The following is a 26765-nucleotide window of genomic DNA, read 5'->3' on the forward strand; positions in this document are numbered from 1 at the left end:
CTAGTAACTCGAAAATTGCTCCCGTGTGAATGGTTGTCTGTCCCTGTATGTCAGTCCTGTTCACGGTGTACCCACCTCTTACCCAGGGGCAGCTGGGATTGGATCCAGCACCCCTGTGACCCTTAAGACCAAAAGCAGTTAGAATAATGGATGGGTGGATGCACATAGTAGACAGTACTGCTTATCTTATCGTTTTGCCTGCTGAAGCTGGAAACAAGGTTAAGACCAGAATCTGTGTTCAAGAAAACCAAAACCAAACAATAAGCTAAAAGAGACTAAAGTACTCTGAAGCGAGAGTAACTGAAGTGTTAGGTGAGAATTCTCCTTGAGTGCAGTACCGGTGACCCATTTCACATTAGTTCTGGAATTCTTATGAACAGAGAATAAAAATATACCATGATATCCAGCTTGAAACAGACCAGGATCACCAGGATGTCTGTGCTCAGTACCAGCTGCAGTCTTGCTAATAGAACATGTGAAGCAGGTGGGAGGCGGGTGAGTCACACAGAAATATTCTGCAGCATTTTGTGTGCAGCACACTGAACCACCCAATAGTAAAATGCCTTGATGGATGACATTTAGCTAAGTTCAGAAAGATGAGGCAAACTCTCTCGCTCTCTCTCGCTTCCTGTCTCTATCTAACTGTCTGTCTCTCTGTATTTTCTGGGTCTTTGCTCTGACACAATTACATTTCACCTCCTATCAGCTTCCTGAATGTTCCGCTGCACTGATGGACATACACGCACATACTTACCATACTGCTATCCTTGTGAGGACGTAGTTCATTCCCTACCCCCTTCCCCCCCACATTAAGGTTAGGATGTGCACACACACACAGACAGACAGACATCCTAACCTTAATCATCAACAACCTCACATGCTTAGGTGAGTGGACAAGGTGGTGGTATTGCCACCACAATGATTCTATGAAGCTAAAACTATCTCCATTGGTTAAAGAGACTGACTATTGGACAAACCACCAGCACAACTTTTAGACAAACAGTATGAATCCATAGGTAGAGCAGTTAACTACCAATCACAGGATTGGTGGTTCGATTCTCGGCTGCCACGTCACATGCCAAAGTGTCCTTGGGCAAGATACTGAACCCCTAGTTGCCTCCGGTGAGTCAGGTCAGCTGCACAGAAGCTCTGCCATCGGTGTGTGAATGTGTGTGTGCTTGTGTGTGTGAGAAGCAGTGTAAAGCGCTTTGAGTACCAACTAGGTAGAAAAGCGCTATATAAGTGCAGAACATTTACCATTTACCATTCAGTATATATGAGATCAATATTCACAATGACAGTGATCCACCGCTTATTATTACTTTTAGTTTCACCTACAGGTAGTTTTGCATGAACTGACACGTTGCAGTGGTAACACTTGACCCGATTCTATCCTTACCATCTCCCCCATCACATCAGTCATGTCAGATCACTTTCATATGAAATTTGAAGTGACACTAACTTCTCCTCCCAGCTGTACTGCCAATGCATTTATCACTCAACATTTTTCAGTCAACTTAAACTACTCTTGGTGAGTGACTACCAGCAGTTCCTTTCTTTGCTGTTACAGGCTCAGCTGCACCTTTCACTTTCAAAACCAGAAGGTTAAACACAACCTGCTTTACTGCAGTAACACATGCTTGGAGGCAAACCTGCAGGAGACTAAGAAGTGTAGATCACGTTCTAATATGACAAATGGAATTCCTTAAAGAAGAAAGTGAGAACAATTTGACGTTTTTTATACATACCTCCACTGGCATAGAAAATCATAAACTAAGTAGAATTCACGGCAGAGCTGCTGTATTGGATTGCAATAGATTGTACAGAGTGTAACTGCGAGTGTATATTGTCCTCTTTTCATCACTGCTGTGCTTACCAGTTCATTTCTATCACATCATAACAGAGCTCCCTGCTGGTCCCCAGAGGAACTGTTAGTGGCTCCATGAAGACCAAAACCCCTGTATGTGGAGATAAACTGATTTAGAGAATTTAAAGCAACGTATATGTGGAAAAAGAGAGAAACTGTCTTAAAACAATGACAATGCTATAACAAGGTGATGGTGGAAAGGCTGACTTACCCAGACACAGAATGGACACAACCAATATGACCAAAACGTAAGATTCAAAGTGAGGTACTGTTAAGCCGCCATCATTATTCTGTTTGTGCATGACTTGTTCTTTCATAGACCCTGGTCATCAGTTTATGTAAATTGTCCCATTTGTCATCAGGTAGTAGTGTCAGGATCTCCGCTTCCTGTTGGTCCATACTTGGTTTGACTTTTCTCTCTCTGTCTGTGCCTCTCTCGCTCCGCTCACCCTGCTCACTCTGACATGATTACCTTTGACTCGCCTGTGCTCTGCCCTTTATAGGCAGGTCTGCAGTCTCCAGTCCCCTGTCAGATCGTGCCATTTCATTCACTCAAAACCACTCGTTTTTGTTCCTGTTTTGCCTAGGCCTGTGTACCAGACACTTCGGACCTGCCTCTGACCTAAGCCTTTGCCGAGCCCTCCGGATCTGTAGGTCTGCCTTCTTTGTTCTGACCCTCTGCTCTGATCTCTTACTCTGATCTCTAGATATAGGACTGTGGACTCGTTATCTTTGCCTTTGACCCTCTGCTGTGACTCTGATTCTGATCTTTGGTTTTGTTGACTGTGGATTTCTCTCTAGCTTAGGTGTATGATTAGGGACTGATTAGGGACATTTGGACCTAGGACTCTTAGATGTTGACTTGGGATTTGGACAGTGGTTTCCTTTCGTCTGCAACTTTGACCTCTTTTTCCCTACCATGTCTTCACCATCTGTTGCCACCTGAACTACAAATCCTTTCACCTGGACTTCCTATTACTCACCTGAAGATGAGTTCCTCCCTTTGCTGTCTTCGCCCAAACTCACCTTATCTGTTTTCTCCTGGTCCCCTCTGTCATTACATTGTCAGCATTAGACTTTAGCCCATTTTTTGATACTCGCCCTCTCTCGTGCCTGTCCAGTTCCTGATTCCTGCTCCTCTCGACTCCACTATCGGCCTCAAATAAAGACAACCCACCTCAACTAGCCAAAACCATCACAAGTAGTTCCAGTAGATAAGTAACATCATCTGTGAAATATACTGGTATGATATAGTTATATAATATATATGGAAATGTTAGAGAAAATTCCTTGTTCAAAAAAACCTTGAGATGCATTATCTGAAGTGTTTTTAAAATCCATGGTTTTCACTGACCAGCAACAATAATAACTGTATCCAAGAGGTGTAATTTTTTTTTATTTTTAATTTGAATAAATGTGCAGTTCCTTTTGGTTATGAGGGAAAAGAGCATTTCCCATCCTTATCTGTAATACCTGAGCCAAACAGGAGAGAGCAGCATAGTTAAATATTCATTAGTGTCTCCATCAGACATGTCTCTGTAAGGTCAATTTAAGAAGTCAGTGGTGAAGTAAAGACGGTAAGGAATTTTTTAGCTAGTGGTAGACAACTTTAAAACCACTAGGTGCCATTAGTTTTGTAGCTCAATTGCTGTATGTAACAAAAATTATTCTTTCTTAATATTATTATTTGTTTATTTTTTTACCATCACTGTAGAAGTGTCATTCTACATACATTATAATATCATGTAAATGATCATCCCTTATCCGTCATCTTTGCCTTAATAACTGCAAGTTGGCCAGGCCCTGATGCAGCAAAGCAGGCCCAAATCATGATGTTTCCTTCATTAGTTCAATATAGTTTCATCGGTCCTTTGGAAAACTTCAGTCATGCAGCTATGTTCTTTTTAGCGAGCAACAACTTCCGTCCTGACATAGACGCCCCGCTTGTTCAATGTTTTACCTACTGTAGACTCATGAACACAGATGTTAGCCAGTTCCAATGATGCCTTTAAATCACTCTGGGTTGTTTCTTTACCTCATTGAGAAGTGTTTGTTGTGCTCCATCTCAATTGATAGGATTAACTGACCACCCACTTCTTGGTAGAGTAGCCACAGTCCCAAAGTGTCTCCATTTGTAGATTGTTTGCCAAACTATAAACTGATGAATTTCTGGAGTCTTTGACATCACTTTGTAGCCCTAATGACTTGTTAGCATCAGATATGCTTAGCTTTGGTTAAAATATATAAAAGAAAGAATCCCTTGGTCTATTAAAGGATAGGTTTGCTTTTTTTCAATTTTGCCAAGTTTACATATGTAAAGCAAGGACACTGTCTAAAATATACATAAAACAGAATTGAGTGATGTGCATCGCTGATTAATACCACCAATGCCAATTCAAGTTACCATGGCTCATTTTCCCAGAGCAATAATCCTAAACCCAAGGATTAGTGGTTCCTGGTCACATGTCAAGTGTCCCAGGACAAGACACTGAACCCCGACCCCACATATGCAGCTGCCTGTTCTTAAGAACTGATCATTAAAATGTTAAAACTAGGAAGAACGAGAACAAAAGAAAGAAAAATTGTGTAATTCTAAAATAAACACCTGGTGGAACGTCTTATAGCCAAGAAGTTAACTGGCAACAGATCCGTGTCATGATAGGGTTAAAAAAAATAGCCCATTCCTAATCAGAAGTAAGGAAGGAGTGAGGTTTATCACCTTGTGAAAGACTGCGTGAGTAAATAGTTAATAGCTGTCATTATCAGTTCATAACATCATTAAAGATTCAGGGATCCCAGAGAAATCTCTGTGTGACTGACTATGATCTATCAATAATAATTCATGTTAAAGAAAGTCAGGTTATTCTTGAGAAAAAGAAAAACACCATTTAAGTTGTTGTAGTTTATTGGTGTTTGCCAGTAACAGTCATCAGTTTTCACAGTTGATTTCAGCACAGTTTGTCAGACACAGTACCTTTAAGAAACCATAAACACACACGACGTCCATAGAGGTGCTCGTAATCCTCCCCTCCTTCTACAAGTATAGGAATGGAGTGAAGACTAGTTTTTCACCGATGCTTTGACAGCTAACAGCAAAGCTGATAATTCTGTATTCAAGCTGCTAATAGCCAACACTGTCATTTACATGTTATTAATAAAAAGGTCATTATATTAATACTTTAACAATGATAGGGCATCAACCCTGTACAGCAGAATGAAGACACTGACAAAATGACTTATAACTTATCCCGTGGTCTTATATTTGTAGCGTTATTGATATATTTATATTATATAAATGTCACTCTGGAAAGTGTTTTTATAATAGCTATAAGATTGCTGAGACGTCCAGTTTCAAAATGTAACTTTGTTGATAGCTTTTATATTTTAATCAGAAATATTATAAATACAACACGTGTTCACATTCAGAAAAAAGCTGGAGGTCATTTTAAAGTTCAATTCATACTTTCCATGTGTGCTCGTCTTGAGTGTAGCCCAACACAACAGGATCAGCCCTCGGGAGTGAAGCCATTTTGCTGTAATGGGGAAACGCTGGGGGGTTGCGAACAGAAGCACATGTGTACATCTGAGGGTAAATGGAAAGTATGAACTGGCTTGAAAGCTGTATGGTAAGATGTGGAAGTGGAGGTGCTTCAACATGTTCCTTAAAAGATTTGTTAATTTCCTTTTCGTGTGTGTGTGTGTGTGTGTGTGTTGTAGGTATATCTGTGGCATATCTGTGTATCATGTTTCTACACCGGACACAGGTGGGTTATAAAGAATCTTATCCTCTAAGCAGGACACACCTGTACAGTAAACACACAGTCGAAGCAAACGAATATGTTAATAGTCAGACATACGTACAGTACACACACAGGCACAGGGAGGAAGTTACACTTGCATGTACAGTAAGAATGGAAGGGAGAGAGAGATGTTACGCAGAAAACGAAGGACACCACACCTATGTGTGAAGATAAACATAAGCACGTGGTGGAGGTGTATTTATAGTTTCTTTGTCCACCTTCAGGCAGCTATAGCTGAGCCACAACCATGTCAGTTTCCCTCTCTGCTTCTTTTCCACTCCTCTCTCCACACCTCACAAGTCCTTCTTCCCTCCTGTAACAGCAGAGGAAGAGAATAGAAAAAGTACTACGTCTCTGTAGACTTGACATTTCTATCTGCAGGGCCACATGCATGCAGAATCACATAGCTAAATGAACTGAAGTATTGGCCACAAAATGTTCACCAGCCATCAGTCAAATGATTAGATCAATGAAGTTTAGTATCAATCCTCTGTCTAATTAAGGTTTCTTCACCTTTCATGAGTCATGATGATGATGTTTCCTTCCTGAAATCAAGGGGCATTTCTCCTCATGTGAGAACATGCCTGACTCAGACAATCTCCTGCTGTGAGCTACGTGTGTGAAAGCACAACTCTGCACCAATGTCTGGACCTGATTTTGCACACATCTGGAGATCATATGAGACTGAGACCTGTGATTGTGCAGGCCCTTTAAAGCCGATTTCTTTAGTGACGAGCCTTAAAACAGTACAGACGTGTTCAAATTGTCCACTGCATTATCTGTATTTATTGTGGCAGGAGATGTATTAAAAGGGGACGTAGAAGAATAAGGCTGCATTTCTGTGAGCCCACTTCCTTTTCTAACAGCTAAATGCGATTTCAGTCTCAGAAAAAATATAAGTTGATGCAGCGTAAATGCTTTGGCATTAATAAAAGATTTAAGTAGTTATACCTTATAAACTTTAGCTATCAGCACATAAAGTAAAACATTAAATTGGTCCAACAAATCAAGCAAGTTACCAAGTACTGAGTACTTTGAACCTTAAAACCGCAATGCAATATGTAACTATGTAACTTAAGCTCCACGATGCTGTTCTAGTGTCAGCTTTTCGGGTTTTAGTCATCACCAAATCTTAATGGTTAGAAAGGTGATCCTCACTAAAAATCTTATAGAGCATCACCACTGCCAGGCCATGAGTCTGACATCACAGATATGTTACATTTTAAAAGAAACATCATGTAGCTTTAACCTGTGATTCATTACAAAATGCAAAAGTACAAATTGATAACTTTTGTAACTATTCTATATCAATATATGACATGAAACAAACACCTTATTTTAAATTTAGTAATTATAAAGTCACGATAAAGCGATAACAATATCGTGAAATAACTTTTCCTCTATAGAACTTTAAGACTGTCAGCCACCTAAAGTTAGGTCAACGCACACGACCTAGACCGTAGTATCAGCTGTTAGCAGCAACATGTGCAAATGTTTTGGTTATTATATCAGGAGCAGGAGCACCATAAGACGAAATGAAACAGTATTATCCTTCAGAGCAAACACTTTGCAAGACTTAACTGTCCCAGACCCAAAGAAGTCCTGGTGGTTAAACAACCAGTGTGATACTAATGCAACAACAGACCTCATAGTGCCAGTTTCATGTCTTACTACAAAATAACAAAGAGACACAGTTATTTTACTCTTTAAACAAATACCTGCAGCCCTGATTTCGGGTTATCTAGTATTTATTCTAGCTCTCCGTTCTCAGACTGCAGGTTTACTTTTGGTTCCTAGAGTTTCCAAATGTAGAATGGGAGGCAGAGCCTTTAGCTATCAAGCTCCTCTCCTGTGGAACCAGCTCCCAGTTCAGGTTCTGGAGGCAGACACCCTCTCTACATTTAAGACTAGACTTAAAGGTTTTCTTTTTGTAAAGCTTATAGTTAGAACTGGATCATGTGACTCTGAACCATCCCTTAGTCTTAGTTATACTATTATAAATAAATCTGGGCGACCACTACTAATACACTGAGCTCTCCTCACCTCTCCTTTCCTATCCTCTCTCCACTTATATGCCACCATTGCATGTTTGTAACTTCATACATTCTCTCTCTCCTGTAGTTATGTTTCCTCCTCCCTGTCCCCCTCTCTGTACTTTCCTGCAGGTATCCCCGGCCTCAGCGATGTATATATAAGTGCAGCTAGTGGCCCTACTGACCTGCCCAGTGTTCTTGCTGCTTGTTGTTGTTTTTGTTTCCTGCAGTTCTTTTGTCTCTTCTCTTTCTACTCACTCCAACCGCTCGAGGCAGATGGCCGCCCACCCTTAGCCTGGTTCTGCTGGAGGTTACTTCCTCCAAAGGGGGTTTTCTCTCCACTGTCGCCTAGTGCTTGTTCAAGTGGGGTTAGTGGGCTTTCTATATAATTAGAGTTATATTTTGTAAGGTCTTAAACCTTACACTTTACACACTGTAAAGTGCCTTGAGATGTCTTCTGTTGTGATTTAGCGCTATTTGAATAAAATTTAATTAAATTGAAAAATAATGTTGCGCCTTTTAGTTAATCAATTATCAGTTTTAGTCTAGAATTAGCCAGCTCCAGAGAGCTCAGAAAATCAGCTTTGAATATCGGTTCAGTCCCTCACATACACTAGAAAGAGTGCAAGCCACAGCAGATTCATACAGGCAGCATGTTTGTATGCTTTTATTTGCAATTGTATGAAGTACTAATGTTCTGGCACCAACCAGACATTTACCTAATACCAAAGGACACCCTTACATTTTCTTTCAATCTTGTCTAACCTCCACCAAGCTGTCTCTTTTCTCTCTGCTCTATTCTACCATGTCCCTTGTTCTCAGATCTTGTCTCAGGTGTGTTTGTGCTGGTGGGACCAGATCAGTATCCGTTTACATTATCAACAATACTCCTCTGTTCCCCGTCCTTCCTCTGTCTCCACCTCTTTTATCCCTTTGACATTCTCACCTCCCTTTTATTATTTTTTACCACAGTACAGCTCCGTCTCCCTCTTCTCTAAACACTTCTTGCCCCATGTTCACATCACTCTAATCTTCAATCTAAAGCCTCAGACGGTGAAAAGGCTGCTAAGAAGACAACAAATTTTGTTTGCATCCCACCTCTTTTGTAAATAATGCTGACATGTAAAAATAATAAAGCTTTAATATCCCCAAACTTCAGTACTTTCAGGTCTTTTTTCCTCTAGTTAAAAGTTAGGTTCAGTATAAAGGTCTCATTTGTCTTTTGCAAGCATTCTTATGCTCTCTCTCCAAAAGTTCTAGCCTGTCTTCCTGCCGCAGTGCTGCTGAGCTAAATCCAGCATCCTTCCATGCTGTATATAGGATAGCCCCAAATTAGTAACTGAACTGGGTTAGTTCTTCCAGAGCTTGAGTTATTATGGTGTGGTTTCAGAGGACCTAAACGCTCCAGGGAAAGCTCCATTAAGAGTTTGTCCCTTGTGGGTAAATGTGCTGAACTAACTAAAAATACAGAGATGACTGTTGTATGTTAAGTAGAGCAAATTAACCCATTATTATTATCATTATGTGTTATACATATTTACATATTACAAGATGCTAAACTTAAATCTGCATGTATCAGTATATTATATAAGTCACTCTAAATTCCTTAAACCTGCAGTATGTAACTTATTTTAAAATGTATTTTCAGTATCTTGTGTGGAAAGATGCAATCAAAGATCTCAATAAAATAGAATTTGAAGTGTTAGATGAAAATGTGCCAGCAATGATTTGGTCTCATAGTTCTGGACCAATACTTTTCAGCTGTTCATGAACACTGTTACCTTCTGTACTTGTATCTGTAGGCCCCTCATTATATCTGCGTTGGCAGTGGAGAGTGAAAGTCACTGGAAGGCAGCACGAACCGTCCGGTCACTGAGTGGCTGGGTTGGACGGAAGTTGTCCCCCAGCATCCCATCATTCCCTTCTGGAAGCTCCGCCCCTTTAACATGGGACCGCAGTCTCCGAAATTCCTCAATCTGCAGGAAAACAGAAGAAGAGTAAACATCACAATTGTTTTGCCTTGTTACAGTTGTTCTCAACTCAGACAGAAAGAAAAGGAACCACAACTAGAAAAGACCCACACCAACACAAGTCCAGAATAACATGGATATGGAAAGCTCAGTATATATATACAGAATATGTAAGATAGATGAAAATAGGTCAATAATTGTAGCCCAGGGTGGACTGACAACAGATAGATGACACAAAAATTGTCAGTTCCCACTCCCCGTTGATCAGTCTCTGACTGAACATGCTCCTCTGTTCGGCAGCGCACTGTGTAGTGGGTGGGAGGGATTGTCCAGGATTGAGAGGAATTTGGACAGCATCCTCCTCTCAGCTGATGTTGGGTTGAAGATGGTGTAGTCAACAAAACTGTCCACCACCCCCTGGTACTCTGTGACATCTCCACCCTGTATACATCCTACAACTGCAGAGTCATCAGAACTTCTGAAGATAGCAGGAGTTGTACCTGAAGTCTGACGTGTACATTAATATACATATATATGGTTGGTGAGGTAGCCCAAGTGAAGTTTTGGCCTGAGATTGAAAGGGACACCAAGATAAGCCTCTCAAAAGCCTTCAAAATATGTGAGGTCAGAGCCACTGGTCCTATTTAGTTTTGATTTTGCTCAGGCTGTTAGACATTCTGGTGATAAAGCTTTCAGTGCTGAGTAAACTGTCTCACTGTGTGATAATCTGACAGTGGTAGTAGCTGCAAAAATGAACCTCTAAGTGTATCTGACCTGCTATTTCTGATTATTTCAGTTGTTAGGCATAACAGTTGCCAGTTCCTAAGCATAGCCAATGTTTTTACAGATCTACAGTCTACTTTGAAAATGCAACCCTTGCAGACAACTGTTGAGTGACAGTTTGAACAACACTTTAGTATTTGCACTCAGACTCTTTTTTTAATCAGTTTATCTTGTTGTGTGAGAATAGCTTTTGTATACTCATTTTAAACACCCCCCACCCCATGACATCATGGAACAACTAGAATCTAGTTCTCAAAATAAAACCATAGCATAGTATTACTGTGACTATGACTTTTTTATAGTCTCCATTGCCTCAGAGGTGACATATATACAGTATACAGCCAATGAGGTGATAAGAGTGATGATCACTATGTTTCTGTTACTCATCTAGGGTAAACCCTAACCCAACCACAAGTACTAAATGTGATCTACCGTATATGTAAATACGACGAACCAGCTGGTAGAATCTTTGATTGTATGATGATCGCTTAACTCTTCTCCACTGCAGGGATTCACCGAGCCTGAACCTGGAATTTAAGGTTGATCGGTTCTGGTTTGCATTTCTTCTCTTTTCATGTCAGCTACTCTTTACATCTAAGTGAGCACATGCATACAGCACTACATTGTGGTGGTAGTATTCAATTATGTTCCCTAACAGCACATCTACAGTTGTGTTTATTAATGTTGATTATCATATTTTATTTAAAATCATTTTTATCCTTGTAGTGCCAGAGAGCCGAATTCCCAGCTATGTTTCACAAATGATTTAGCTGAAATTGTATTCATTCACATTACTGTGTGTGGGAAGGACAGAGGCAGGTGGGCAGCCAGATCTCATTGTTTCGATTAGCATTTCAAAGGGTCAGCAAGCCAGAGGCCAGCAACTATGAGAGGCTGAAATAAATGTCAGGGGATTACGATCAACTTTCTTTACAATAGCCTGCTTGATGAGAGCCTTGAGTCAGGCAAAGGTTAAATTAAAGATTAAACCTATTAAAGGAAATGTGACAGGATCATTGATTGGCAGTGGATGCAAAGGCTTCTTGTACTGCAGTGAATCCCACAGAGCCACAGGTTAGTAGCCAGATATGGTATGAAAGCCACAGCAAGGGCTTAACTACATGTACAGCCAGAAGGGTATACAGAAAAAGAGAGAACAGAACTGAGAGTACATATGTTTTCTTTGCCAGATAATATTAATGATCCCATATCAAACACTTTTATTGCTCACTAGTTTTTATTACTCTTACTAATAGTCACACAGCTGTCCTTCCAATAAATGAAATGTCAGTGCAAACAAAGGAATTGTTAGAACTTTGTCATGAAACACAGAACAAGTAAGATCCAGAACTGAGGTTTTCTCTGGTAGTAGTTTGTAAAAACAGTCAAGGGGCTAGTCTGTCTTCACCCAGGCATAATTACGATCACGATTAACTTATATTTATATTAATAATGGTTTCATTCAGCTTGGATACTACCATGGTGCTGAAACTGTTGACATCACGGCTGAAGCAGACCAAATCCATTTTTTCCCCAAGTGATTTTTTAAACACAAGTGAGAACAACCTGATCTGGGATCTGGACCACTTGCACATGTGGTCTTAGATCAGATTCATAACAGTCAGATTAGAATCCATGTCGCTCTGCATGTACTGTCCGTTGTCAGTTTGTTGTTGTTCAAGCCAAACTCGAAGGGACATAGCATAAGAAACTGCATGTTTGACTGTTGCACATATGACATTAATATTGCTATACTCGTCCACACTGGGCTCACATTTCAGTTCAATCTGCATGCATACATGACATTCACAAATTCATTGTTAATTTAATTCAAGAACAAGAACCCACTACGGAGTTTGTCAGAAACATTATATGATACCTGCAGTTAGCCTTCTAACTATATTTTTTGATCATCTTCAAAAGAAAAGATGTGAGACTAACACACCTATGATGTCTTCTAGATAAGGTCATGCTAAGAGGAAAGGCTTTTGTAGAAGAGGTAACCCTGCTAAACCCTGTACAAGCTGCACCTAAAGGACACATCCATTGGCTTCATGTCAAGGGGTCCAAGGTAATGCAAAAAAAGTCATCGCTACGACTCTCTATGGAGGACATTCAACACCACACCACAGGGGTGGTCTACAAATAAAGATCACAACAAAAGTGAGGGGTGAAATAAGCCGGTAGCTCAAAAAGACACCCGTAGTAAAGTGTAGAAAATTAGAGGCATCTTTTGCATCAGCTAATGTCAGAGTTCATGCATCTACCACCAGAAGAACATTGAACAACAATGATGTTTACTGCCCATCCACAGTTTACTGAGGCCATGTAAATAAACCAGGAGGCTGATGGACGAATGTTCAGTGGATAGACAAGACCAAGCAGAACTTTTTTGTCTTCTATGAGCAGCGTTGTTGTGTGTTTTACCTGTAATTGAGAGATGGTCAGAGGGTAGCGGTAAAGTATCCAGGTCACATTTTCACTACAAGGTGGTGTAGTCAGAGATCCTTCATACACCCAATAGTCTCTTAGTAATGGGTCTGAGGCATTAAAAGAAACAAAGCATCAGAGAGAGCAGCTTGCGAACTTGAGTATTGATCAATTCTTTATGTACATGATGCATTTGAAATCTAGCGATTTTTTGCTCACCAGGTAGCAGAGTGTTGGGGTTGAAGCATGGGATTATCTTGCTCTTCCCCTGACATACAGCAGAAATACAGCAACACAATAATAATACTAGTCATTGTGTTTTATCTGATGTAATGAACTCTCTAATCTGTCTGAGTAGTTCAGCTTTGACCTCACCTTATACTGCAGGTCCTGTAGAACTTCAGTGATGGCCTTCAGACCCAGATGCTCCTTACCAATCTGATAAAAAACACACAATCCGGGTACCAGTGGGTGGTTAGCAAATACTTAGAATAGTTACCAATGTATCTGAAAAAGTTGGTATTGTCGGTCACTGTCTTAAGAATTAAGCAATGTTAACCGAGATGTAATGTTTGTTTGGTCTATTGTTTATTATCACAGGAAGTAAACCGGAAGTCCAAACTGAAGAGGCAGTGAAAAACAGGATGTGTGAAGTTGACTGTAACAAGATTAGGATCACAGGAGGTCTAGAATGAATCCTTTAGCCACAGGTTGTTTCATTGGCTGTGCTTTTCTTATCTGGCATGACTATGCTCTTTATCAGAACACGGTTTTCCTTTAGGTTTGACTGAATTCATTAAACTGAACATTTTTTATGAGAATCATTTCTCTCAGGAAGTTATAAAATCAAGGAAATCATTTCACTGGTATTATGCTGTTACATGTGATATTGTCTAGAATGGTACAAACTAGTCTGGAATGAACACTCAGTTAGAAGAGCAAGGCTTACAATCCCAGGAGGGAAACCACTTTGGTTGCTAAAAAAAGTTTTTAAAAACGTGAGCCGTGAAGGGGAAATGTGTAGGTTGTAGTGTTGCATCCAGCTTGACTGTTTTAGTCAGTTTTGGATCAGAAGACTTTTAATTGTTGATTTTTGTCCATACTGTTTCTATTAATCTGACAAGGCTCTCGTCATTGATTTTTCTACTATTGCACTCATCTAAATATGTGACTTTTTGTTATTAGTGATTTATCTCAGTGGGATTTTGAATGAGGGTTTTCATAAGGTGAAACATTACACTGAAGTTCCGGTGTCACACTGGATCTCTATCTATTGTGGTTTACACACATGTTTATTAGCTTGCAGGCTTCCTCTTCTCTGTCTTTGCTCATTGCTGAGTTTCAGATTGTGGAAAATTGGGACTGGGATGGTGTGTTGCACCAGCCTGCATACAGTGCATGCATGTGCATCTGCTTCCATTTACAATAAATATGAATTCATGAAACCTCATGCAACAACCCAACAATTCCCCAAAAATTGGAATGCTGTTTAAAATCTACATAAAAACAGAATGTAATGATTTGCAAACCTCAGTTTGCTGTGCTATCCAAAAATAAAAGTTAAAGTTCTTACATGCAAAGAAGAAGCCAAATATGAACATACAGAAACACTGCCGTCTTCTCTGAAGATAAGTTCATTTAAAATGATCAGTGGCAAAGTGGAGAACTGAGGTCAGACTACTGAAATCTGACATTCTGCATCTCTGATAGCATGAGGGTACATTACAGTAGTGTACATCTGGAGAGGCACCGTCAATGCAGAAATATAGATCCAGGTTTTAGAGCTGCATATTAGACCTTCCATATTTCAGCAGGACAATGCTAAACCTCATGCTACATCTATGACAACAGCACAGCTTTGTAGTAGAAGAGAATCTTAAAACGAAAGAAGACGGAGGACTGTCGAGCAGTTAGAATCCAATATCAGACAAGAATGGGAGAAACATTCACATCCCAAAACTCCAGCAACTGGTCTCCTCAGTTCACATGTTCACGGACTTCTGTTGAAAGAAGAGGAAATGCTGCACCGTTGTAAACATGACCCTGCCCAATGTTTTTGAGACATGTTGCTGCCATCAATTTCAAAATGATCCTTTTTCTCAGTTTTAAACATTTCATATGTTTCTATGCTTTGTCGGGGTAATAAGATAAGAAAATCCTTGCATTCGGTTTTTATGTAGATTTTAGTGTCTCAATTTTTTGGGTTTGTATTTTGTCATGACATAGTGGTTGTTACCTGCACAAAAAGAGCTATGATGAGGACTCCATTCTTCTTCCCCAGTGCATCCTCCAAAGTGTTAAACAATGTGCTGTTCCAGTGAATCAGGTGGAGCTATTCAGGGAGACAACACAACACAGCCTGTATTTGAGAGGACACGGCTATAAGCAGGTGTAGCGAACAGTGGTGAGTGTGACTAACCACCAGCTGGTGGTGACTGAGGGCCCTCTTTGTGGGCTTTTATGTCAAGAAAATGTGAACATAATAAGAAGCCACAGTGCTTTTAAAGTCTCACTTAAATGGAAGCAATCGGTTCAGAGTTTGAAACCATAAAAGAAAAAGTTCAGCATTTCAGGAAATAGATGAGAGGTAGATGAGAGGATTTACGTGTGGATGTATACAAATATTTATATTTTGCATTTGGTACTGATTTTCCCATCTACAGCTAAAGTCTGCAGTTAGTGAGAGCAAGAGTACAAGCTCTCTGTGATCGCACTAACGTTTCATAGACAACTCACAAAAACTTGTTTAAATTACACATTGAATGACATTTCAAAGCAGCTCATAAAGAACTACATATTAACCAGGCACACATTACCAAGCTGATGAGTTGCAAATAAAGTCATTAACATCAACAGAAAAAAAGAAAAATACACTTGTTGTGTTATCAGCTACTATATTGGCCTTTACTGAAAATTGAGAGATCACATCACAGGGATTTGTGGAACCTAATAATAATTTATCATTAACGTAATGTACATTTTATGTTTTTATGTTGAGTACGTTTGATATTTTCAAGCTAATGAAACTTAGAATTTCTAGTTTTTTTATTGTCAGAGCTAATAAACACTGGTTGTAATGTAAACACTAGAATGCTCAATAATGAATAAATAAAAAAGCTATAGTTGACATAGATTTGTAAGTTGAAACAACTACCAAGGCACAATAAATTAAGTTGTGTTACAGTTTTGATGATCAAATGTTAAGATGGCTCATCATAGTTTAGTTATATTTTACAGTGTTACATGTATACCCACAAAAGCATTTGTTCATTTGTTATCATATCTAAATGAGTGTAAAACACAAAATAAGAAAAGAAAATAAGAAAAGTGGTTGCTGAATACGAGGTACAATATATTTCGACTTCCAAAAGTTCTACTGTGGACAGTAAAACTGATGAAAAGAATACAATACGTTAGGTAGTTGTTTGAACCCTTTGAAGTGTTAATTCTTCAAACTGAGAATAAGAACTATTGTTGTGCAGTGAACGTGATGAACTGTTTCCTGTTGAAGCTGTATTGTATAAGAGTCAGTTCAATACCGGAGACTGAATTCAACACCAGCTTTCTCATGGCCCGCACTGTTTTCATTATTGTAAACATGAACTGCCACTCACATTAGCATGTCTTAATGACACACAGCAAGTTTGAGCATTGATCTTTTCGTTAAATCACACAAAGAACAATATTTGACTGATTTTACTGACCTTTAAGTTAATCCAAATTCAGCTGGTTCCACAAAGCCCCTGAATAACAATCTACATTGTGGCAAACAACAGGCTGGTGACATGAACATGGGTAGAGCTAGACTAACTCTTTCGACCTGTGTCTAGTCTTTATAGTAAGCCATGCTAACCACCTCCTGAAAGGCAATGAATGAGCCTATTTCCAAAATGTTGAACTTTACAAACTGCTGGATTCCCATTTCAAACTTGACATTAATGGCACTCAGGTTTAGGTTACTTTCAAAACATCAGACTGTCCCACTCAGTCTACAGGTTCTGTAGAAACACACAAACACATGAATTGATTTCACCCCTGATGTTAAAAGTGTTACTTGTCAGAGAAGATAGAGCAGGTTTTGTGTTCAAGGACGCCACAAGGCAAGATTTGATGTTGCACTCTCTGAAGGACAAATGCCACATTTAGTAGAGCCTGTTGCTCTGGTGTGAAAGGGCCCCTAATAAACCCTGGCCTTGTTTCATTTCTGTTTGTGTTTGTGTGTGTGTGTGTGTGTGTGTGTGTGTGTGTGTGTGTGTGTGTGTGTGTGTGTGTGTGTGTGTGTGTGTGTTTGTGTGTTTGTTCGTGTGTGTAAAAGTGAGTTTGCACTCTGTACCTCCATGGGGAAAGCCTTGAAGTTGACAGTGTGCTCCGATCCTCTCTGGTTCTCTTTGCCCCAGTGGAATCGAACTTCATGAAGCTCATACTCGTGATCACTAGGCAACGGACCCCCAGTAACCACTGGCAATGGCAGAGGAAACAGGACACCGCAAGGCAAACACACAGGAATAGAAGACCAGGGAAGTCAGAGTAAAAGTGAAAGTGCAAAAAAGGGGTCATTTCTTGTGAGTTAGATTTATTTCTGTATCACACATTACATGAAGATGACTGCAGTGAACACCATAATATTATATGTATGTACAGTATATATATGTTATAACATAAAACATTACCAAGCTTCCTGCTTTAATAAATTCATTAATTAGCCAGTGTTGTCATGTCTTCTGGGAGTCACCTGACTTGGACTTGAGAATGATGCGGACGGTGTGTCCGTCGTTGATGACCTCACAGTCCCGACACACCACATAGTTTGGTGACAAGCCGACGTCCAGGAGGGACGGGTCATACTGGGCCTCTCTGGAGTTTAGGTTAATGGGAGACTGGTACTCGCCATTGGCTGCTGGAAAATGGAGTCCCCACTCTACACCTACAAATGAAAACAGGTAAGAGTCTGTTACAAGTAGAAATCCTCTACTGAAAACACTACTTGATTAAACATATGTATTTATTATCAAAGAATTATCTATCTACAGAATAAACATGTTTGAAACACTGGTGGGTGGTGTATCTTGTACAAAGTCATTACAAATGATGACAAAGGTCAATATGCTGCTGCAGTATGAATTGTCCTCCACACAGATGAAACAAGCAGGTGTAGCATGTCTCTGGTGCTTCTCCTTGGCCAGGGAGCAGTCCATCTGGTGCAGAGTAAGCAAACCTGACTTGCATTGAAGCATTAATGTTCGATTGTTATCGCCCCAGAGACACACAAAGATCTCTCTCTTCAGATTTTATCACACCATTCCATCACCATCTTAAAAGGTGTAGGCCAGGTAGTAGCTCAGGAGGTCATTATTATCATGCACTGCAATGTTGTTTGGCCCAGGAATGAATTGCTTATGGACAGATTGTTGTGTGGGTTAACATAAAGTAACTGCACTGACTACAATAAGAACATCCTCCTCCCTACACAAACTAAATCATTTTTAATTACATTACCAAGCACCACTCTCACTGCTGATTTATCTATCACACTTGCTGAGGGCAACAGAGGTAAAGGTGCCCTGTTGAACCATAACTGTTAGGATGAGATCAGCCATTACAGCATGCATTCAATGACTCTCTACTCATCTATTCACTCCCTGCCTCCTTCCTCTCATCGTGTGAATGGGATTTCATGTGATCCAGTGATCTGGAGAGAGGGTTTAAAGTGTTAAGAACAATTGAGGCAAGTTGTGGTTGCAGAAAGAGGGTCAGCCTGTCAACCTAACTGGGCCAGAAACCCTTAACAGACTGAATACTTGTATTACTATGTGTTTGGTAAGAGAATAGAGTGTAAAGAAAGTGATACTAAGCAACACCAAAGGCACACAATGGTCTAGATTCACTTTGGATTTTTGCTGACCGCTCTAACAGAGTAATGAGAACATTGTAAGATTTAGGAAACAAACACATTTGGTGAGAATATGTTCAGTAAAGCACATTACAACCATGTCCCTTCAAGAAGATGGACTCTCACAGTTTCTTCTTTCGTTCTACTGCACCAACTATTGACTGCAGAGAGAAGAGGGGTGAGAGAGACCCGCCACATTCCTTCTTTCCTCAGCAACTAAATCCTTGACAACAGTTTACTAAAGACAATGAGTATTTTACTGCAGCTACAATCCACATCAAATTCAGAGCAACACATTGTCACTGTGTTTGCTAGTAAATGAATCATGAAGTCATAATGTAATGCTACATTTAAAAAACCTCACTAAAACTCATAATTTACAGAGTTATGCCCTTATGTTTTCGAATCTACAAGAAATTCTTTTAAAAAGTGAAATTCAGGATGTTTAAAATGTTTGTTCCATCTCTTCCTAAAGGCAACTAAACTTGCTTGACATTTTTGAAGACGTGAGGATGTAAAGGTCTGAGTTAGTTGACCCAGACTTTAAACAGAGTTCATGGAAGCTCCCTAGTACAAAGTCCATGCAATGTCTGTGTCAGCCCATGTGTGAATACAGCAGATATCAGTCCGAGTGACTGAGTGACTGAGTGACTGAGTGACGTCTCTACATGATCTGCTCAGCACAACACCAGAAAGCATATGAAATATTTACCAGGCACCACCTCTCCCTCACAAAAACTATTTCTCCAAGTGAGAGCACATCTCACCCAGACTATTTTGTGCTGCATGTGTGAACTGACAACTCCAAACAATGTCCGGGCCTGATTCTCCAGACATTGTCCAAAGTGCATATGTGAAAACGGTTTTGGACATTCAGCACTTACAGTGCAGTAATGCAATGTGTGTTTTTAATAAAAGCTTTCTACTGGATATGGGTATGGTATTTTCAAGCCATGCATTAGGGTCTGATTTCTATCTACACTGTTACACATAATTTATTATACTTACAGTAAGAATTTTATGTTCAGTATTGCTGTACATCCCACGGAGCTCAGTAAAGGCAGCAACAAAAGAAAGAGAGAGTAATAAAATAATAATACGTGACAACTGGCACAGACTCCTTAATACTCTTCCACAGATCCAAGCAGTATCAGAGTAGAATCGTAATTGAAATGAGTTTGTGCAAAGTAGGAGAACAAAACATGAAAAAGCTTTTCTTCTTCTCCTCCATCCAGAGCAACTTTGTGATCTTTGAGAAATACATTTGATAAGTAAGATTAATAACAGAAGGCCTGCCCCATAAAACGCTTCCATTTTTCAGGACTGGCTACAACCTTCTGTATTAAAGTGAGGTGCAAAAGTAACTTGTGACTGCCAGAAACATTCAGTCACAGAGCTTTACATTCAGAGGCAGTCCACCCAAGAATAAAGACAGCATCATTATTCAGCATGTTGCTTACTGATAAATGGCAAACTCCCCTAGTGGCTATTGTCATTATAACATGAGTGAAGAAGGACGTCATATGTTTTTTTATTTTATTGTAGTAGTGTTAGCTTTTTCTTTATCTTCATCTTGCTGTTAAACTGTTAGCCAGTTGTTTTGTTTTCAATAGTAATCCATGTCATGTATTAAATTACAACAACCATTAAAAAGTTGGGCTTTTCATAAAATAAACATTTTCAGCTGTGCTGACATCATTGCAAAAAGCTTTTCGAACAATTAGTCAGCCTTAAACCTTAAACTGGTAAACCTGCATTTGAAAACACAACCTGCCATTGCTATTTCTAGGTGACACTAATGTTGGTAGTGTAAAATTCTGGTACGTGTCTCTCTTCTGGTGACTGTAATGATGGTGGCCTTAGCTTCTGCTGCCTCTGCTTTGACCATACATTTTCAATGTCTCCAGCAAGTCCTATGATTTTACAAACATAAAGCACCAAATTACATCCCTTTAATTCAAGAACACATCTCAGATCATATGGTTTCACTCTTTTGATGCTTTGAACTCATATTCTCCACACAATGTTAAAGTATATAGTATTATAAAATGTATAATTTTATAAACACATTATTACGACTTAATATATTTATTACAACTTTGATTTAAATGTCATATTACCCTGGCCATTAGAAGAAGGAGAGACATTGTCTTAAATGTTTAAAATAGTGCTTTTAAAATCTGACATGACTTGAAATGTTCTGTGTATGACAGTGCACTACACTGGGGACACGAAACAGACAATATTAAGCAGGCAACTCAGTTATTACATCTGCTTTTAGCACTGCCCTAAAACAAAACCAGGGTCCACTGTGTGACATGCTTATGAAATCCAACCTACCTTCCTCGTAGCCCCAGTCCAGCTCATCTTTCCCCGGGGTATAATCCGACTCTTCATTCACATTGTCAGCCATGGTGCTTGGCAGTTGTTCACTGTAAAAACTAGTCTGTCCACAGCAGACTCTCAGTCACACTGGTTTTTGTTTGTTCGCGTCAGACACAAACTGAAGTCTCTGCAGACTTTTTTTGTTTCTCTCCCTTACTTCCTTCTTTCCTTTTCTTTACTCTTTCTCCCTTGTCCTTTTCTTAGTTTCATCTGCTTGCTTCTTCTTCTGTAAGCCACTAACTGATGTGTGGGAGCTCTCTGCTTCTCTGTTTCTCTTTACTCTCAGTTGCTCCTCCTCTTTCTCTCTCACCACTTTGCACTGTTATCTCTCCTCCTCTCATTCGAAGTCCATCTCCTCCCTTTCTATCTATAGCCGTAGTCTGTTTCAGGTTCACATGGTAACTTCACACTGCTGTTCTGTTAACGCTCACAAAATGACAAGAACAAGGCTGGGACTGGACCAAAATTGGTCACGTTCAACCATCGACTTTAAACACTGGTACTTCAATAATAATATCAATAATTCTTATTCCACATACCATTCTCCATCTTCTTATGGCACAACACTATGAATAAAACATCAAACCATAGCTTCCTATACCACGCAATATTCTCTATATTGTTGTCCATTAATAATGTATCTCTAGTAGAGTTTCTCGTTACTGTGGGCTTTGCCCAGTGTTGAGGTAACTCTCTACTACACACATCTCCCTCTCTAGAGGCTTCTGAAAACTAGGCCTCTGAAAACTATAAACTTAATGCAGTTAGTGTATGTCCACAGCCATACAAAAACAGAATTTGTTTCATAGGTGTGTACCAGAGTTGTTGCTAAGTAATCTAATGACTTTATGTCTTTAGTACAATTATTATGAGTAAGTATTCATGCCCCTGTTTCATCCTTTTATTGACAATATAAATCAATCATGGTCAATAAAAGTTGGCAAAAAAACAGAAAATCTGAAAAATACCTCAATGTCAATTAAATAAAAATATGTAAGGTGAAATCAGTGTTTGCATTAATATTCACCCACTTTAAAATTACTGACCTAATCCAACAGAGACACTTGTGTCTGGAAGGTCCAGTCATTGGTTATTCAGTATTCCTGGCTACCATTACACCATGAAGACAAAAGAACAGTCCAAGCAACTCAGAGAACAGGTCATTAAGTCAGGGGGATGGATACAAAAAAAATCTCCAAGGCACCAAATATCCCTCAGAGTTCAGTGAAATCCATCATCAAGACATGGAAGGAAAATGGCACGTCTAAATTTGCCTAGAACAGGCCGTCCACACAAACTACGTTATGTTTGGCGCACACCAAACACACCCTCCCCACTGTGAAACACGGTGGTGGCAGCATCATGCTGTGGGGATGCTTCTTGGCAGCCGGCCCTGGAATGCTTGTTAAGGTAAATGGTAAGATGAATGCTACAAGATATAGGACAATCTTATTCAGTCAGCAAGTCAACTACAGCTTAGGAGAAGATTTGTTTTCCAGCAAGACAATGACCTGAAGCATACAGCAAAAGCTACACAGAAATATTTTACTGACAACAAGGTGAATGTTCTGTAGTGGCCGAGTCAAAGTATTTGTGGATCAACTTGAAAAGGGCTGTACACACCAGATCCCCACGCAACCTGACAGAGCTTAAGCAGTTTTGAGAGAACAATGGCATAGAATTGTAAGCCTAATTGAGACCTATCCACACAGACTGTGCTGCTGAGATTGCAGCCAAAGATGCATCTACTAAATACTGACCTGAAAGGGGTGAATATTAATGCAAACACTGATTTCATTACTTTGTAGAAACCTGTTTTCACATTGAGAGTAATGAGGTATTTTTCTGAACTTTTGTCAAAGTCGCCAATTTTTATTAACCATGACTGATTTATAATGTCAATTAAGGGATGAAACATCCAGGAGGGTGAATACTTTTTTAGAGGCATTGTATATCCCACATGCAATGACCACATTGTGATGACCAATATGTCATTTTTCAATGAAAAATAGGGTGGCTACTCGTGTACTTGGAAGCATATATTATTTTGTAAAGTAGTATTTTTACTATTTACCTTAATATTGTCTTGACCAAATGTGAAATAGCTACAGCCAGGATAACTTTCCAGAGTTATACAATTCTCTCTGTGAGTATAGCTCTGTGCTATGCTTTAGCATCTAAAGAGCTTAAGAAAAAGACAAAGACACAGTGTCCATTCCTTGTGTGTCTTGGTCCTAACTATTCTCTTCTTCTTACTGATCTCTCGCAGCATTGGTTTCTGCTTTCTTGGCCTGATTCACTCAGTCTCCTCCAAACAATTGATGTTAAGATATACAGCTGATCTTGAACTTCGAAAAGCACTAATGTGTGCTGTAATCTGAGGTGCTGATTTCTGAGGCTGGTATCTCTAACAAATGTATCCTCTGAAGCACATGTTACTCTTGGTCTTCCTTCCCTGAAGTCGTTCTCATTAGAGGACGTTTCATCATACCATTTGATGTTGACTGTCCTTGACAAAAATTAAAAGTCCATGACGTTGTCTAATCACACAGACCATCTTACTTTAAGTAATAATGTAGTATTATAAATGTTTGAAAAACCATAGTTGTACTATTATCATTATTACTATTATTATAGTGATAATAATAATAATAATGAAGAAATTAAGTCATTAAAGGGTAAAACATTTACAGCTTTAATGTACTTAGGCCACAGTCACAAAATGCATCACCTAAAAACTGGTAAAATCTGGTCTCGTCTTATTTTCAAGAACACAATATCATTTATTGTCTCATCTTGTGAGCCAACTGTATCATTCAATCCCTAATCAGAATGTATTTAACATGATAATTCATGCATAGAGCTGTAACATCCTACACAGTACTTAAATAGGAAAAGAGAAGAGAAATAGAAATTTGTTGGAATGCTTTATGTGCCTCAGGTTGAGTGCAGTAATTGATATTGATCTGGAGAACAGAATAAGAAACAGAACTGGAAATCATTGTGAAGACTGAAGGAGGTATGAATGGACTTAAAGTAAGCAACAAAAACTGATGTAAAATAATATCATTACTGCATTACAAAATAATATTCTGTACATGGGCATAATGGCAACCTGTTCTTTCCACTTACTTACTTACTTACTTACTTATGAGAGCAATGTGTAGTTCAGTAACTGTGTCATTCTTAACATCCAAGGATAATAAAGGCTATGATGGTAAAATCACAACAGAGATACTAGGTCTAATGTGTATACTGACTGATATGTAATAGTTCTTAAGCTGAAACTGGCAAACTTAACTCATTCATAGGTAAAGTTTATTTTGACAAGACAGATCCAAGACAGCATGCATTATTGCTCTAATACTTTCACGTCATTTGTTCTACACTATTTTAAAAAGAAACCAGTGTAATTAGAAACAATGAGGGATCAGAAAATGTTGTCTTTCACTCTCTCTCTCTCTCTCTCTCACACACACACACACACACACACACACACACACACACACAATTTTGCAAAGCAGTCTGTGTGAGGACAATCATTGACATAATGCATTGCCTAGAACCCTACTATTGCGTAGGCCATGCTTATCTACTCTGTTTCAATTTTTTATTTATCACCTTCACTGTCTTACTCCAACCCTAACCAACACAACTAAAAGCCTAACCCTAACCAAAACCTAATTCTGACCCTAAAACCTTGTCTTAACCCTGAAATCGCTCTTTAAACCCCCTTCTCATTGTGAGGACTGGCTGAAATGTCCTCACTTTGTAAATATGTCTTCAGTCCAAATGAACAAGAGTGTGGAGTGCATAAACACTAACCTGATTTGTTGAGGCAAAATCAAGGCCTGCCTCTGCCATACCTAGGAACATGGTGTCCCCTTCCAGCTGTAGGGAACAGAAGACAACAACGTCAATAATCAAAGGCAGTAAACACAGAGCACTCAGCAAGGGGACAATAAGTGGGGATGAAGGTAAAGGATTACTAGCGAGCAGCCAATCTCCTATTTGTATGCCATCTCTCTCAGGAATTAAAAGTCCTGCTAGTGGCCAGAGAAGAAGGGGTAAGTTGCGAACATTTAGAGACTTGGTGATATTTAACCATGTTTAAATATCTCATTTGCTACCATCTACCACCATACACAGAAATTTCACAAACCAAATATTGCTGTCATCAACAACATACCAGTAACAATGTTATTCCTGAAGGGAGAGGTCTTCCATATCTTCAAGTCTTTTTCTGATATTGCATTAATCGTATCTCAAGCTGTCTTGTGGCAACACTGACAACACAGCACAATAAAGGAGGTTTAACTGAAGAGGATAATAAGTCTCCACGACTAAGCACCAGCTCTAGGCAGGTTTTAAAAGTATAGTTTGGTTGCATTCAAACAATACTGTTAAATAGTAGGAACATTGCAAAGTCATGACTGACATCTGCCAGCATACATGTTACATAACTTTCTACTGGTGCCAAACAGAAAATATTTCTCTCCTGTACACTAACAGCACAAATAATTTGCTATACACAATGAATCATGTTACTAAGCAATACTTCCCATTTCTTTCTCTTAAATTATCTGTGCTTCCTAGTGTGTCCTTTATTACTACTAATTGCCCTACCCTAAAGAAAGCAGTGATGAAATCTTCAAATCCAAGGTTTAGTTCAGACCTAGATTTTTGAGGAGGATGTCATAGCCCTGTCCTCTAGTATTGCATTACAAAGCTGGATGCTGGTATTGGCGGTGTCAGTCTTGGTTTCACAAGCCCAAGTCAGTATTGTCAGTTTCAAAGATTATTAGATTAATACAAACCTCCACTGAAAGACATAATGTGTCAGAGACCTTTCCTTGAATATACTGTTTGTACCTGCTCAGTCTGCCTTAAAATTTTAATATTGTTTGTAGAAACATTAAGTTTCGACAAACACCATTAAAGTGAACTATTTGCTGTGTATCACTTAACACAAAATTTCTAAGTCATGTTCTTGTTTTCATCGAACACACCCATTAAACAAATAAACTGATAGTGGAAAAGGTTGTGGTTTAAAAGTGGTATGAATAGGTGTAGATAATGTACTAGGACTTGAGACGTGGAATTTATTTCTTGTAATTGTTCTGTCTGTTCTTGCACAACATAAACAAAAGCCTAATACTATTAGCAATAAGTCACAGGTACAACTAAGTTATTTTCTTTACAGTGAAATTAATGTATTCTCTGAGTGATTACTCAATAATGTGGTATATTATGTTTTCAATTGGGTAAACTATTACACAACAATACAGAAAATTAGAGAATCTAGCAAATCATTTTTTGATACTGTCTTTGATATTGGCAGCTTCAATCTAAAAATGGTGAAATCAGCAGTAACTCTTACTGGTCAAACCCAACCTCCTACACAGATACAACAAAATCTGATTTCAATCAATCAATCAATCAATAGTAAGCTGGGTACATAACCCTTCTTTTTGTTGACAAACACTCTCAAGAAAATCTGAACAGGTGTGCAGAGGTAAAACATGAGTCTCATGTACACAGACTCACAGTGTCACACACTCAAATACAAACAGACACACAGGTGGACAGGTGGACAGGCAGGTGTAA

General features: G+C 39.2%; 1 protein-coding gene across 1 annotated transcript; it reads right to left on the bottom strand.

Moving 5' to 3' along the window:
• Positions 1–5170: 5170 nt before the first annotated feature.
• Positions 5171–21290, bottom strand: ca8 (carbonic anhydrase VIII). Its single transcript, XM_026373619.1, has 9 exons — positions 21114–21290; positions 17616–17807; positions 17217–17341; positions 15120–15215; positions 13259–13321; positions 13103–13151; positions 12881–12993; positions 9482–9676; positions 5171–5980 (listed from the first exon to the last, which is right to left on the bottom strand). The coding sequence occupies exons 1-8, from the start codon at positions 21184–21186 to the stop codon at positions 9542–9544; spliced, it is 846 nt and encodes a 281-aa protein (XP_026229404.1). The 5' UTR covers positions 21187–21290; the 3' UTR covers positions 5171–5980; positions 9482–9541.
• Between the last annotated feature and the right edge of the window lie 5475 nt (positions 21291–26765).

The sequence above is a fragment of the Anabas testudineus genome, chromosome 17, assembly GCF_900324465.2.
Source record: "Anabas testudineus chromosome 17, fAnaTes1.2, whole genome shotgun sequence".
NCBI lineage: Eukaryota > Metazoa > Chordata > Actinopteri > Anabantiformes > Anabantidae > Anabas > Anabas testudineus.

Bases quoted from the DNA above. Each gene is read 5' to 3' on its own strand.
- ca8 (XM_026373619.1), bottom strand. From the start codon at position 21,186: ATGGCTGACAATGTGAATGAAGAGTCGGATTATACCCCGGGGAAAGAT. The intron at 13,152-13,258 runs GTGAGGTCAAAG...GCTGTATGTCAG, and splicing joins TACAGGACCTGCAGTATAAG to GGGAAGAGCAAGATAATCCC. The intron at 12,994-13,102 runs GTGAGCAAAAAA...TTAATGCCTCAG, and splicing joins CCCCAACACTCTGCTACCTG to ACCCATTACTAAGAGACTAT.